Raw genomic sequence first — 14,101 nt, forward strand, 5'->3', positions numbered from 1 at the left:
TCCTAAAACAATAATAGTTACTTGAAGAGTCTTTCTTATGTTGTAGCTGAACTGCTGGGACGCATATTGCTTGTACACAAGAGGAATTCTTGTAGGGAAAAGTATCCGTTTGCAACTTGAGACCAGAAACAACTTTGATGTAAACTTCTGTTCTGAAAAAAAAAGAGAAAAATCTTGTGTTTGTTTTGTAATAGAGACTGCCTTCAGTGATCAAAACCACAAGGGAAGGGGGGGGAATCTTATTATATAGAACAGTAAAATGCAAAGCAAATATTAATAATTGTTCAAATAAGCAGTGCAATTGTCATTAAAAACAAAAAACAGGCAGTATCAAAGGCTCTCCTAAGCATGGCCAGCCAGAGAAGGAAAATGGGGAATTGTTGCAGGGAGCGAGATCTGCTGTTCAACGACAGAGAAATCCCTTGCTATGACTCATGTCGTTCAGATGATGGGCAAATGTGGACCAAGTTTTTTGAAGTGGCTTTTGTTAGGGAATAGTACTTGGAGGGGAAAGAAAAGTCCTCTTGTTAACCTTCTTGGGATGCTAAAAAGTGCAAGCCGATGAAAGCTCCATAAGTTGCAGGGAGGTTATTTTGGGGAAACCACTCCCAGAATCTGCCAGCCAGCAGGGGCCCGAGTATGCCAGCTGGGATTCTGGGACGCAATTGTGCAAAACACCAGGTTTCCCAAGTTCTGGTTTTCGCACAAGTGCAACATACCTAATTGTTAGCAGACAACTAACGGGTCCTTTTCTGTGCCTCTCCCTGGGAAAACGTTACTTCCAGAAATCCAGCCACGCGGTTCCATGCCCTGGTATTTATTTCTGTGTCCCTGCCTTTCCTCCTAGGTTTTGTGTGGCGATAAAGAAAGAAAACTATCCAGACTACATGCCCTCCAGCATATTCTCCGACAGCGCGAAGCAGATTTTCAGACAGCCTGGGCACACCATTTACCTCTTGCCCACGGTGGTCCTTGCCAACCTGCTGCCGTGCGAACTTGAGTTTTATGTCAAAGGGATGCCGATTAATGGGACTTTGAAACCCGGAAAAGAGGCGGTGCTGCACACAGCCGACACGTCGCAGAACATTGAGCTTGGTAAGGCTGAACGCAGCCCGGGAGCTGTTACGGGCATCAGTGTGGCCGAAATGCCAGCCATATTTACTCACGGTCGAAGCGTGAGAGAGCTACCTTTCTGGAGGATTAGAGCACCCCAAATCCTTCAGGATCAGATCTCCTCCCATCCACCCCCATGAAGTCCCAAAATGATATTTTCCATACACCAATAGAGTCTCTTCTGATGCGTGAAAGTCTCAGGCCAGGGTCATCTTTGCCATCTAAGAGGGCAATGCCCCCCCCTTTCATGGCGCTCTGTGCGACCATGATGCATGCAGAGGGTGGAAGCTGTCGAGTCCAGTTGCTTGCACCACTGGTCATGGTGCCGGTGGAACTGGCCAGCTGCCTAATGGGTTTTATTGAGAGCATCATCTTCCTTGGACTGCAGCTCTCTTCCTCAGATGTGTATGGCCTTTGAAGGAGTCGGCTAGGATTAAATACGAGCACAACCCATTTTGTCCTAGTTCGTAAAGGCACGAGGGCACAGGTGCTGCTCTTCCCCTCCCTCAGCCGATCAGCCACTCACCAGGCCCAGCTTTCTCGCTTTTCCCACCTCCTGGGCTAATCTCCCAATCAGGAGCAAGAGCAAAGGCTTCTCTGCCCCACCCTTTTCTCTGATTGGGAGATCAGCCAAGAGGACGGGGCAGAAAAACCTAAGATCTTGCCGGGCACTGGAAGATCAGCTAAAGATCACAGAGGCTGGGCCTGGAGAACGGCTGATCCAACCAGAGAAGACAGGGAAGGGAAGCAGCAGCAGCTGTGCTGCCGTCTTGACGAACTGGGACGAACTGGTTCGTGCCCATCTCTGCAGAGTGCCATAAATATCTCTTTTTGTTTTCTTCTTCCTCTGTTTCAGGAGTGTCTTTAGAAAACTTCCCACGCTGCAAGGAGCTTTTGATACCCCCCGGAACCCAAAACTATATAGTCCGGATGCGGCTATACGACGTGAACAAGCGGCTGTTGAATCTCACCATAAGGATTGTGTGCCGAGCGGAAGGGTCCTTAAAGATATTCATTTCCGCACCTTATTGGCTCATCAACAAAACAGGTAAATGCAGATCAACTTTCCAGAAATCCCATAGATTTAGCATGTCTGTTCTTGTTGGGATGAACTTGGGTTTATTTATTTATTCTAATAGGGCCCCTGAAAACCTATAAAATGTGTAGCTGACCTTTCATCTTCCAGCTATATGAAAGCAAAAAAAAAATGTTATTAATATAAAAGTGACTCTGCGCTCTAAATGGAATGTAGAACCCTTAAAATAATTACAATTAAAGACCACCAAGTTATTTCCAGTTTGTGGCAACCCTTTGCAGAGTGTTCTAAATATACTCAGAAGAAGGTTCCCCATTCCCTTCTTCCACGGGGCACCCTGGGACTGTGCGGCTTGTCCAAAACTACACGAGCTGTTTCTTCTCTTGGGAAACATGATAAAGAATTGAACTGACTCATCCCAGACAGCCCACTTAAGGAAATTGAAGTTAGCAAGTGGTTCCAAGTAGAGATGGGCATAAGCCACCCACTTCGGCAGTTCGTGCTGGTTCATTGATTGGCCAAACCGATGTTCGGCGTTTCAAAGCCCCGCCTCCTCCCGTGGCCGCCCCCTTGGAGGTGGCAATCTGGTTTTCTTGCCCCGCCTGCTCTGATCTGATTGGACACTCACCAGAGGGAGGCCAGGCTTTGAAGCGCCAAACTCCCGTTGAGCCAATCTACGAACCACCGAACCAGTGATTTGTGCCCATCTCTAGTTTTAACTCATTTTGTGATTTAAAAATCTCCAGCGCTGAGATCACTCCATGTGTCTCTTTCTGTAAATGACTTTATCCCGTTGCTTGTGCAGGATTGCCGCTGATCTTCAGGCAGGACAATGCCAAGGTGGATGCCGCCGGCCAGTTCGAGGAGCACGAGCTGGCCAGAAGCCTCAGCCCGCTTCTGTTCTGTTACGCTGACAAAGAACAGCCAAACCTGTAAGCTTCAAGGATGTGTGAGCCGGGGGTGGTGGTGGTGCAATTGCAGGAAAATTGTGTCCTAGCGAGATTGTATTCAGTGGCATTCCTAGCAGCTTTTTTTGTGACGCTGAGAATGGTGCTGTTGGAGGATTAAAGAGAGCGAGAGAGATGTGCCTCTCATTTCTTGTTATGGATTGAACGTGAATGATCCTCAGAAGAAATTACTGAGTAATATCTATATTATAGATATCCATACAGTGGTGTCTCGCTTAACGACGTTAATTCGTTCCAGCGAAATCATCGTGAAGTGGATTCGTAATGTGGGGTAATCGTTAAGCGGGGCATGGCTGTATTTGGGGAATGCTGGGAATTACAGTCCAAAACACACTTCTGCACATTTATAATAGAGATCAAACACCACTAGAATTTATAATCCCTCCCACCCACCTTTGTCTAAACTACATTTAACCATTCTGGCGCTACTATTAAGTAAGGTGGTCTTGCTGATTAGTCTCCAGGGTTTCAGCGTCCATCTCGGAGAAGTCTGCCTCAGTCACTAAAATAGTAACGATTTAATAATATGGGCTGTCTTCTGCAGTGAACAGATGCGGCTGAGTTTTTGTTTTGGTGTGGTTTTTATATCTTAATACATCCCCTTTAGTGTTGTTGCGCCCCTCCCGATGTTGTGTTCCTCGCCGTCGGCCACGCTGGCTAGGACCGGCTGGTGTTTTTATCCAGCTGTGTCTCAAGGGCTGTTCTTCTCATAGTATTGCTTATTGCTACTAACTTAAATACAGTCTTTTAGCTGTTGTAAGTTGCCTTGAGGAAAAGTGGGTCAAAAATAGATAAATAATAAAGAAGTCCAGACCTTACGGGCTGGGCTGAGCAGTTGCCGAGTGGCCTCTTAGCTTTGCGTTCGATCAAGAGGTAGTGGCCTATATCAGTGGATGCCCCCCCCCCTCCAGTTTGTCAATCTGGCCAAGGCTTATTCGAAAACACCTCTGTGCGTGGGTGGCTTAATTACGGCCTTGTCTTCCTTGTGGCAGTTGCACCATGAGAGTCGGGAGAGGAATCCACCCTGACGGGATGCCCGGCTGGTGTCAGGGCTTCTCGCTGGATGGAGGAAGCGGCGTCCGAGCCCTGAAAGTCATCCAGCAAGGAAACCGACCGGGCCTAATCTATAACATTGGCAAGTATTGGCCTCGTCCACCCTGGAGGTCGCAATCCAGAATGGTGTCTATGTTTACCTAGAACAACAGAGTCCCTGGTGGTACACCTTGACAGCTCATTGGACAGAAGCGTTTGTGGCTTGCGGTTTGCTTCGATTCATGCCAAGTGGGCTGTGGCCTATGAATATTTATCCATGAGAAATCTAGTCCATCCTCAAGAGTCATTTCTGCCTTGAGGTATTCTTTTCCCTCAACCCCTTCAGGGATGCCGGCAGTTGCCGTCCCTCCTCTTGCCAGGAACCTATTTCAGTCTGAAGCAGTCACTGATGAAAAGAGGCAATAAAACTTGTTTTCTGATTTTTTATCCCCCAGCCATTGAGTCCTTCCTGCCACACCTATCCGGCTAGAAGGCTCTGTGTTATATTAGCGCTTCTGTTCAAAAGCCGAACCCCAGAATCCGGTTTCCATGAGGAAACCATGCAGAATTTCCATGAGGGTCATCGCCGACTTCTGCGCCCTTCGAAATGCTCCCAAATGGTTACCAAAGGAGCGTTTCGGAGGATTAACATTTTGTCCACGGGCTTGCCAGGGCAGGGTGCGTGTGTACGGAAGGGGGCTAGGAATTTTATGTGCCCGTTGTTGCTCCTTTAGATTAAAAGCTGTTCTTGACAAATTGAAACGGCTTTTCTTGTTTCAAACCTTCAGAACCAAGTTTGGTTGGTACTTTCACCTCCCACCTCCACTTCGAGCTTCAGTGGGAAAGTAGTTTGACCTGCATCTCCTTTGACTTACTGGCCACTGGCTGTGGCTTCCCAATACGATGCTTGGGTGAGAAAAGGGGAGGCGGGAGAAGGTACACAATTAAAGAAGGTCTGTGAAGGCTGGGTTTGGGGGCACCACGGTGCGCAGTTTGGGAACCACTGTTCCAGGGGTTGACTTAAGCCACAGTTGACGGTCATATCTCAACCAAGGAACTAGGGTTTAATCCCAGACTACAACCAGGCAACTCTGGCCCCGATTGGATGCCCTGAGATGTCGTTAGAAATTAATCCAAGTTTCTTATTCAAGCCTGATCTGGGAAAAAAAAGCCCATCACTTTTCTGACTGTTTTGAGAGCGCCAGATGCTTCTGTTCTAACCTGGTTGGTTTGTTCCCAGGGATTGATGTGAAGAATGGCCGAGGTCGCTACCTTGACACATGCATGGTGACGTTTGCACCTCGCTATCTGCTGGACAATAAATCCATGCATAAGCTTGCCTTTGCACAGAGGGAGTTCGCCAGAGGCCAGGTAAGAAACCTCCTTCCGGACAGGTCCGGCTTGCTCGGGATTTGGCGCCAGCCTCATGAGGAGGTGACCTTTCCAGACTTTTTTTTGTTAATCAGTATATTTATTCTTAGGCTACCTTCCTGTCTTCATTTGGCCGACGGGCTTCCAGTGGTTTAGCTCCTGTATGAAATGTGACCCTGGCTAAGCATTTAAACCTACTCTGTCTGTTTCATCTGAAATAGACTTTTTGCACTTCTAGATAGCTCAGTGGTTGAGGTCTCTGGCTGTGGAGCCAGAGGTTGGGAGTTCGAATTCCTCCCCCCAGGCCTCCTTGACGGGCTGGACTGGATGATCCATAGGGTCCCTTCCCACTCTGGAGTTCTAAAATGATGATGATTTAATGTTAGCATGATCCAAATTTGTAAAGTTTTGTTCTTGATGCAAAGATCAGGAAGGCAGTGTTGTTACTTTTTTGTTTAACAGCTTGTGCTGTTCATTCAGGGATGTGTCGTGCGTGTTGTTTGTGTGTTGATAAATAGTTAAACCTTACACAAACTTGACTGAAGCAAAACCGCCATCTGTAGATCCTCTTGTTTAATTCTGTGTCTGTGTCGTTCTTTTCAAATCGTGTCATCAGGGAACGTGCAATCCAGACGGTTACATTTCCACCCTGCCCGGTTCGAGTGTTGTGTTCCACTGGCCGCGCAACGATTACGACCAGTTGTTATGTGTCCGGCTCATGGATGTCCCCAACTGCATTTGGTCTGGAGGTTTTGAAGTCAACAAAAATAATTCCTTCCATATCAATATGAGGTAAGCCTGATGGTGGGGATTTTTTTTCCTCCCTGAAAGCCTGCAGTTCGCTTGATGTTTTTAGTGGCTCAATAAAAAGGTATCGCCCCTAGGATGTTGCATTTGTGTCATCCTAAGAGCCACGCAACTTTTTTCCTAATTCTTTCTGGACGGCCTATGTGTTCTCTCTCTCTCTCTCCTCCCCACACCCATTTCCTTCGCATTCTTGTGCTTGTGCCATCTATAATTAGGCAAGGCAGTCTCTTCCCACGTTTATTTTAGACATTCATCTTCAGGTGTTGTTGGGTTTCTTGGCTGCTTCCTCAGCACTGGAAGACGTTTCATGGATGTTAAATTCAAATATCTTAGGAGTGCCTGTGCCCCAGCTGAGCCTTGGTTGTTTCACTGCTCAGGCCAACCTCAGATGGAGATCCGTGGCTCCGTGGTCAGGTGTTTCGGATAGACTGGCGAGTTTTCTTACCCTTAGTTTTGCAGCAATCAGAATACCCAGAAAAGCTCCACCTGCACCCCCATCTGTACACAGAAAGAAGATGGTGTGCGAAAAGGCCCATCTCGGGTTCCTTCGCTGAGCCTGTGTTTTTCCTGACCTCGGCGCCGCGTCCCTCCCTCTCAGAACCCGATGCTGGGCAGATAAGATTCCAGGAATAAAACAGAGTAGAGGCTGCAAGCTTGAAATCAGTTTATTTCTATGTTTTGTTTTTAAATTCGGAAGGAACCTTTTACGGAAGGAGGCCAAGGTTAGAGAGCAAAAAGGGGGGGGGGAGGAAACGAGGCGGCAGCAAGAAGATGCTTCTTGACATCCACTGACCTAAAGGGAAGTTCTCACTTTCATCCAGCAGGGGGCAGTACCTGTAGAAAGACAGCACCCCTTTTCACTTCCTGTTGATTGAGGAAAGGGGCACATGGCAATTTCAACGGTGTGGTTGGGGCACCAGAGTATAGATGGGATCTCACACGAAGAGAGCTGTGGTGCTCCCCATCATGCCAGAATAAGATCCCTCCATTTGGGGGGGGGGGGGAGGCTTTTTCTGCAGGCCAGACTTTTCTTTCTTCATATCAGAACTTTGCACAGTTTAACATTATGGAGGCATGTGAAATGCAGGTAAAATTAAGACCAAATTAAAAAAAAACACCTAAAATCCTTATTTGTCACCAGACGCAGGCTACGTCAATAGCATGATCTTAGCCATTTGCTAGGCCTTCTTTTGTACATTGCGGTGGGGCATAAATTGCATGCACCAGGAGTGGTGCATGGATTGGATTTTTCCACAGCCGCAGAAAATTTGCCCTGTATCCCAAGTAGCCCACCATCTTTAGGAAAATTCCTTCGGCTTTGCATTCAGAAAAGGAGGAAGCAAAGTGTGCTGCATCTATACGGCCCCATAGCACTTAGAGAACTCTCTGGGTGATTTACAATCTAATTATGCAGGCTACACATTGCTCCCACCCTTCAAGCTGGGTATTCCGTTTCCTGATGTCGGAAGGATGGAAGGTTGAGTGAACCTCAAGCCAGCGACCCCGGTTGTGAGCAGAGTTTTGACTGCAATATTGCAGTTTACCCACTGTGCCACAAGGCCCTCTGGAAGTATTGCTGTTCTTGCAGCCCTTTATCTCTATAACAGAACAAGGGCTCAGATTCATTCTGGATGTTCTTGTCGATTGAACGAAGGATGTTCTGGAACTTTGTGCCGGGTCTGCAAGTCTTGAAGCAGTGCCTCATCAGTAGCCTACATCTGGGTTTCAGGGTTTGTAGGGGAATGTGTGTGTGTAGCTTCCTTTATTTGAATAGTAGTTCCTACAAGGAGTGTTGTCTCCCCCCCAGAATTTGAGGGCAGTGTTACCTCTGCTCCGTCCCCAAGCCTGTTGTGCTTTGATGCCTCCAACAAGCATTGAACTCAACAGCAAACGATCGTTTTTTTTACCTTCTCCGTGGAAGTTCCGAACAGCTCAGCTTTTAAATTGTATCTTAGCAAAACAGGTTTGCATGTGTTTCCTCCTCTTCTACTACTACAGGGGAGGTGGGGTAAGTGGCCTGCGGGATTGATGGATGGGGTCCATTTCCCCTGCCAGGCTGCTGAATAGCCTGGCAAGCCCTGAAGCTTAATAACCCTGAACAAGAACGTACAGATTTGAAGAACTGTTTAGGTGCTGCATCCAGAAGCTAGTCTTCCAGGACAACGGAATTCAAGGTCTGAGAGATGCTACCCATCAAGTTAGGTTCCGAGGGATGCGAAAGGTTGGAATAAAATCCTTTGTTCCCTGTTGACGGCAACGAAGCTTGTTGATGGGACAGAGTTAGCGCTGTCCCCAAATTCTGGTGTGAGCCATTGCTACAGTTTTCCAAAGGGCTGCTGAGGTCTGGCCCTTGCTAAGAACAAGGAGCGTTGGGGATTTCCCCCTCTCTTTGGTGAATGCAGTGCTTTCTCCAGTTTGGAAAGGCAACACGGGGCTGTTTGTCTCTCTCCCCCCACTTTCTGCAGGGACACCGTAGGGAAATGCTACTTCCTCCGAGTGGAGATCACCCTTAAGGGAGCCACCTACCGCGTCTCCTTCAGCGATACCGATCAGTTGCCGCCCCCCTTCCGCATCGACAACTTTTCTAAGGTAAAGAGCTGACGCCTTTGAAAAACATGAATATGGGTGTGCCTTTCCTGGGGAAGAAGGCGGGAAGGTCAGGGTGCGGAGGTCCACTGGGAAGTCGGACGTGGGCGGCTGAGTCCTCCGTGTGGATCCCAGCTTGATCTCAAGGTTTACTGGGTGGTCCTTTAATGGAAGTCTGGATCTCAGTTGGTATGGGATCCGGTTTTCGCGCAAACGGTTCACACGCGTTCGTGATTGTTCCTCTAGGTCCCCATTGTCTTTACTCAACACGGTGTTGCCGAACCCCGGCTGAGCACCGAAGTCAAGCCGTCCACCTCGTTAGACTACGCCTGGGATGAACCCTCTCTTCCCCCCTGCATCACCCTGAGCGTCAAAGGGGCCAGCTCCTCTGAAATCACATGCTGCATGGATGACTTCCAAGACAGCAAGCAGCTCTATTACGAAAACTTCATTTACATTGCTGCAACATACACCTTCTCAGGGTAACTCCTCTTTTATGTATATGTCAAGGAAGTGGGTCCTCAAAACCTGGGGCCACGTCCGGACCACTCGCAGCTTCTTTCAGGCCCTCTGGACTTCTCGGGATAGCCGTAGTCCTTTCCCCATGCTGGGTTTCTTTCTTTTGTTTATCTCTGCCCATCCTTGCAGATCTGGCTGTAGAGCCAGAGGCTGGGTGTTGGATTCCCCATTGGGCCTCTTGCCAGTAGAGCCAGCCTGGGTGGCTTTGGGCAAACCGCGCAGTCCCCAGGTTGCCCCTAGAGAAAGGGAAGGGTAAAGCACTTCTGAGTCTTCTCCATCTGGAAAACCCAGAAAGGGGTTCTTGCCTTCTTGTAGAAAAGCTCTGGGTCCGACACTGAGGGGCTGCCAGTGGCACATTTTCAGAGTAAGCACGAAGGTGCTATTGAATCAGGAATTGGCCTGCAGAAGTTGGCAGTTGTGCCACAGAGCAGTCCCACGCAAGTGGGCTAGCAGAGGGTTTCACTTGCTTAGTGCAATATTGGTTTTAGGTCTTAAGTATATGTCACTGCACGTGCCTATGTTCATCTTCCAACACTCTTCCTTCTTTTTTGATGCATTCATTCGGTACTGAGATTTAGAATGCAGGAGCCTGTGGAACAGGAGATATTTCTTTTTGCCTTTGACATGTTGTAAAACCTAAGAGTATCTTAGAACCATGGAGTTGGAAGGGGGTCTCTAAGGCCATCTAGTCCAACCCCTGCAAGGCAGGAACCCAAATCAAAGCAGATCAGACAGAGGGTTTTCCCAAGCTTTTCAGCTGTGCAGATCTCATCATCACCCAAGTTGTAAATAATCCATCTGGAGTTTCGTGCCAGCCAGAAACCTATTTCTGAAAGTCCAACAGGTTCTTCTTCATGTTACGCAATGGGCATTTTCCCCCCTGTCTCTTTGACTTTCTCATTTCTAAAAAGTTGCATTTCCGTCGAGCTCAATCAGAGGTTTGATAACTACAAAGCTTAAGAGTATTGTGTCCGAATATTCAGTGGATTTTCTTTGGGATTTCAGTCTGCAGGCAGAATCGGGGAGGCCGGTGACTTCAAGGAAAAGAGTGGATTGTGCTGAACTGGTTCTGGATGTTTCTTTGAAGACACAGAGAGTCATATTAAAGAAAAAGGTACAAATCTCCATGCTGACATTCCTGTCGATATAATATAGCCTGTTGGGATGGCATCACAGACTGGGAGAAACTACCTCTCAACTCTTACACCCTGTATACCTGGAGAGAGGGAAGGATCCAACCAACCAACTAGTGTGTTTCCCCAAATATCAGACAGGTTCTTATATTAATTTTTGCTCCAGAAAAAAAACGCATTAGGGGTTATTTTCAGGGGATGTTTTATTTTTGTCATGTACAACCATTTACATTTACTCAAATGCAATCATGTCATCTTCTGGTTGCTGCACAACGGTGAAGGGTGGGGTTTCACTTAACTAGGGCTTATTTTTGGGGTAGGGCTTATATTTCGAGCATCCTGAAAAATCATAGATGGCAAATATCCAAAATTATTTACAATTCTTCAAGCGATAAGGTCATGAAATGCCTACCTTGTAGGTTCTTGTTGTTGTCAACTCGCTTCCGACTCAGGATGACCTTATGAATGAGCCACCTCCAAAATGGCCTGTCCTCAACGGCCCAGCTCAGCTCTCGTAGACTCAAGTCTTGTGGCTTCCTTTCAGGAGTCTGTCCATCTTGTCTTCCTCTTTTCCTCCCGCCTCCAGGAGGTCTAGAGCTTGGAGAATTTCAGCAGCCAAACCACCCCCAGACCTTGGGGACTAAAACCTCCAAAGGGATGAGGATTCAAGGACTTTCTTAAGAGGACTCTTCTAGGAATGGATGCTGCCTTGATTTACGGGAGAGGGGGGGGATCCCTCATTTTCTTTGCTGCTCTTTCCTCGCAGGAGCCCGGGAAGCGTTCCCAGCTGTGGAGAATGACGGGCACAGGCATGCTTTGCCATGAGGGTTCTGCCGTTCCTCACCACCCAAACAAGCCCTCCCCGCCTCGCTCTGCCGAGTCCTCCATGATCCTGGACATCGCTGGACTAGCCGCAGTCACGGATAACAGGTACAGAATCCCCAGAAAGAGGCCACAACAAAGGGAACTTTATTCAGTCATCGTTTTTCCCTTCGATTCCACTCAAATGATGGGAGGCGGACCACCGCTCAGTTCAGTTTCGCCCTCTAGCTAAAGCAAAGTCTCCACCTTTGTTCTGCTTGATCCCTTGTTAGGAAAAGCTAGGGTCCTCTCCCTAAGCTTAAAGGTTTATATTTTTTTGTAGATTTATCAGTAACACTCCTTCTAGCCTGTTTCTGCAAATGAAAGAACAGGTGTAGTCGTATTTCTTTAGACAAGTGAATTAAGTCAGCTCTTGCTCTTGGTAAGGCACTTACGGTAGAGTCTTCCTATGAATCGGAGCTTGGGAACAAAGGGTGATCATAGGTGGCAATAAAAATAGGAAATATGGCCAAGTTACTCAAAGTAGTGTAAAAAGTACACAGAAACAGATTCAGTTTGCTTTTCAGATACGAACCGCTGATGCTGAGAAAGCCAGACAGACGGCGTAGTACCACCCAGACCTGGAGTTTTCGGGACGGGAAGTTAGTCTGTGGCATGCATGGCCTTGCCGTACAGGTTGGTGATGTTTTCCATGGCATTGCTTGGCGCAGAACCCTAGAATCGTAAAGTGGGAAGGGGCCTATAAAGCCATCAAGTCCAGCCCCCTGCTCGATGCAGGAATCTGGGTATTTTCGTTGGAAACAAACCTCAGTCCAAAGGAAGCGAAGGGGAAGATGAATTTATTCTTAGTTCCATGATTCCCTAAAATCAATGAATTTCCCCCCCCCCCAAAGTTGTGTGTAAGAATCTGAATGTCAAGAATGTTTGGTGAAGACTGCAATCTTTTGAATCTGGTTTGAATTAGACTAAGGTTTGCTTCAAACAACAACTGCCGGATCAAATGAAATGTCACACGGAGGTATTTTAAAAGTGTCGCTGTGATCCGGGGGAGGGGGAGAGCATGCAAATCTGACATGAAGAACAAGAAGAAGGCCATAAGATTACACAAATCTCAAAGCGGATAATACTTTTTATTGTCCCACTAAAAAAATCAAACAATTTGCAAACTTTCATGGAGAGGATTCTGTGTCCTCAGATTAAGAAATGCCACTTCATTAACCGTGCAGCAAAATGATAGCCAAAAGCCCAGAAATTGATGGTAGAGGTTTGTGCCAAGTCTGCCAGGAGAGGTGACCTCAGGTTCGGCTTTCAAATGTTTGGGTCCTTGTCTGCAGTTTTTCTGCGCTCTCCATGAAATGTGTGCTGCTTAGCCTGACAAAGTGCCATTTCCTCTATGAAAACGTGCCATTGGTTTGATTTGTTTGTGTGTGTGGTTCAGTAAAAAAACAAAACAAATCCTATCCTTCAGGATCATAGAAGCTTATCTGTGTAATCTCTAAAGAGAAGGGGGGCATCGCTCCCATGGGGCCAACTCTGGCCCTCCTGGCGGTTCCCTTCCAAGCTGCTGAGTTTTAGCCTAGAACCGCCAAGAGTCCACCCTAGCAAGATAAAAGAATCTGCCATGGACAGTATTCTGAACTGCTTCCAAGATGTGACCAATGTGGCTTTGGAGATGGCAAACCTACCAGCCTTCCACTACTTGTATGGACCATCCTTTAATCGGACTCTGAGCCTTTAACCTAAAATATTCCTGTTCTTTTTTGTCTCACCCTTTTGCTTCCTGCTGCGATGGAATGTCCATGAACATCTCTCTGGCCTTCAGGTGGAAAGTGGGTTCCCATCCTTGCGCTCAACCATTGTTTTGCATGTTGTCCAAACTAACACAACGTGGCCACCACCCAGGGCAGTGTGAAGATCTAAGAAAGGACCTGCCCTAGCATAGCTGCAATGCTCAGGTGGTGAACAGATGTGCCAGATGTTAACAGTGAGCCGCCAAACCTGCCTACCCCCCCCCCTGCAAGGAAGGGGGAGAGTAGGGAAAAGATCCGTATAGCCTTCCGTTCTGTCAAAACTTGTATTTCAGGAATGATTTATGGTCTGTGTGCTTTGTTAATTTTGTCCATGTTTATCCTGTTCTTTTCATTAAAAAAAGAAAGAGAAGAACTGTTCAAACCATTCTCATTTTCCTTGCCTGTCATAGTAGGAAGCTTGTTAATGTCAGAAACAAAAGGCCTAAAAGCTTAAATGGGTCCTGATGGTTATGATGAATTGCCTTACCGTAACAAAAGGATTTTTCAGAGACAGTATGCAAATCGTGTCTGTAAGAATCAAACCTGATTTAGGAAGGCGGGGGGGGGGGGGCAGATACTTCAGTACCTCTGAGATCTTTCATCAAAGACTGCATTCTCCTAAGATGTACATCTGGAATAAATTTCTAAGCTATAGTGCAACAGATGCAGTCTTCACCAAAGGTCTGTGGGCCGTATTTGCGATTTCTCTTCATCCTCCGACTTCCCACCCCGGTCGCTCTGCTTTCTTAATTCTGTGCAATTCTGTCTTGCCATATTTTGCTTTATAGAAGAAATGTATCAATAAAACCTGGATCTGTGCCCCCCCACCCTGTTCTTCCTAGTTCCCTTTACTCATTGGCTTTGCTTTTTTTTTCTTTAAAAGCTGCTTTCCCTGTGAAGGTTTACTTCCAGTAAGCTCCAGTG

At 47.2% G+C, this 14,101-nt stretch overlaps 1 protein-coding gene across 1 annotated transcript in view; it reads left to right on the forward strand.

Annotated features, from left to right (window-relative positions):
• VPS13D (vacuolar protein sorting 13 homolog D) overlaps positions 1 to 14,101 on the forward strand; it is a 130,392-nt gene that overhangs the window by 64,313 nt on the left and 51,978 nt on the right. Inside the window, exons 47-57 of the mRNA XM_072977709.2 lie at positions 848 to 1,095; positions 1,970 to 2,161; positions 2,955 to 3,081; positions 4,110 to 4,252; positions 5,390 to 5,520; positions 6,137 to 6,312; positions 8,793 to 8,916; positions 9,160 to 9,395; positions 10,438 to 10,546; positions 11,332 to 11,495; positions 11,954 to 12,062. Coding sequence (XP_072833810.2) covers positions 848 to 1,095; positions 1,970 to 2,161; positions 2,955 to 3,081; positions 4,110 to 4,252; positions 5,390 to 5,520; positions 6,137 to 6,312; positions 8,793 to 8,916; positions 9,160 to 9,395; positions 10,438 to 10,546; positions 11,332 to 11,495; positions 11,954 to 12,062 — 1,759 coding nt within the window. The remainder of the gene's footprint in view (positions 1 to 847; positions 1,096 to 1,969; positions 2,162 to 2,954; positions 3,082 to 4,109; positions 4,253 to 5,389; positions 5,521 to 6,136; positions 6,313 to 8,792; positions 8,917 to 9,159; positions 9,396 to 10,437; positions 10,547 to 11,331; positions 11,496 to 11,953; positions 12,063 to 14,101) is intronic.

This window comes from Pogona vitticeps, chromosome 7 (genome assembly GCF_051106095.1).
Source record: "Pogona vitticeps strain Pit_001003342236 chromosome 7, PviZW2.1, whole genome shotgun sequence".
NCBI classification, from domain to species: domain Eukaryota; kingdom Metazoa; phylum Chordata; class Lepidosauria; order Squamata; family Agamidae; genus Pogona; species Pogona vitticeps.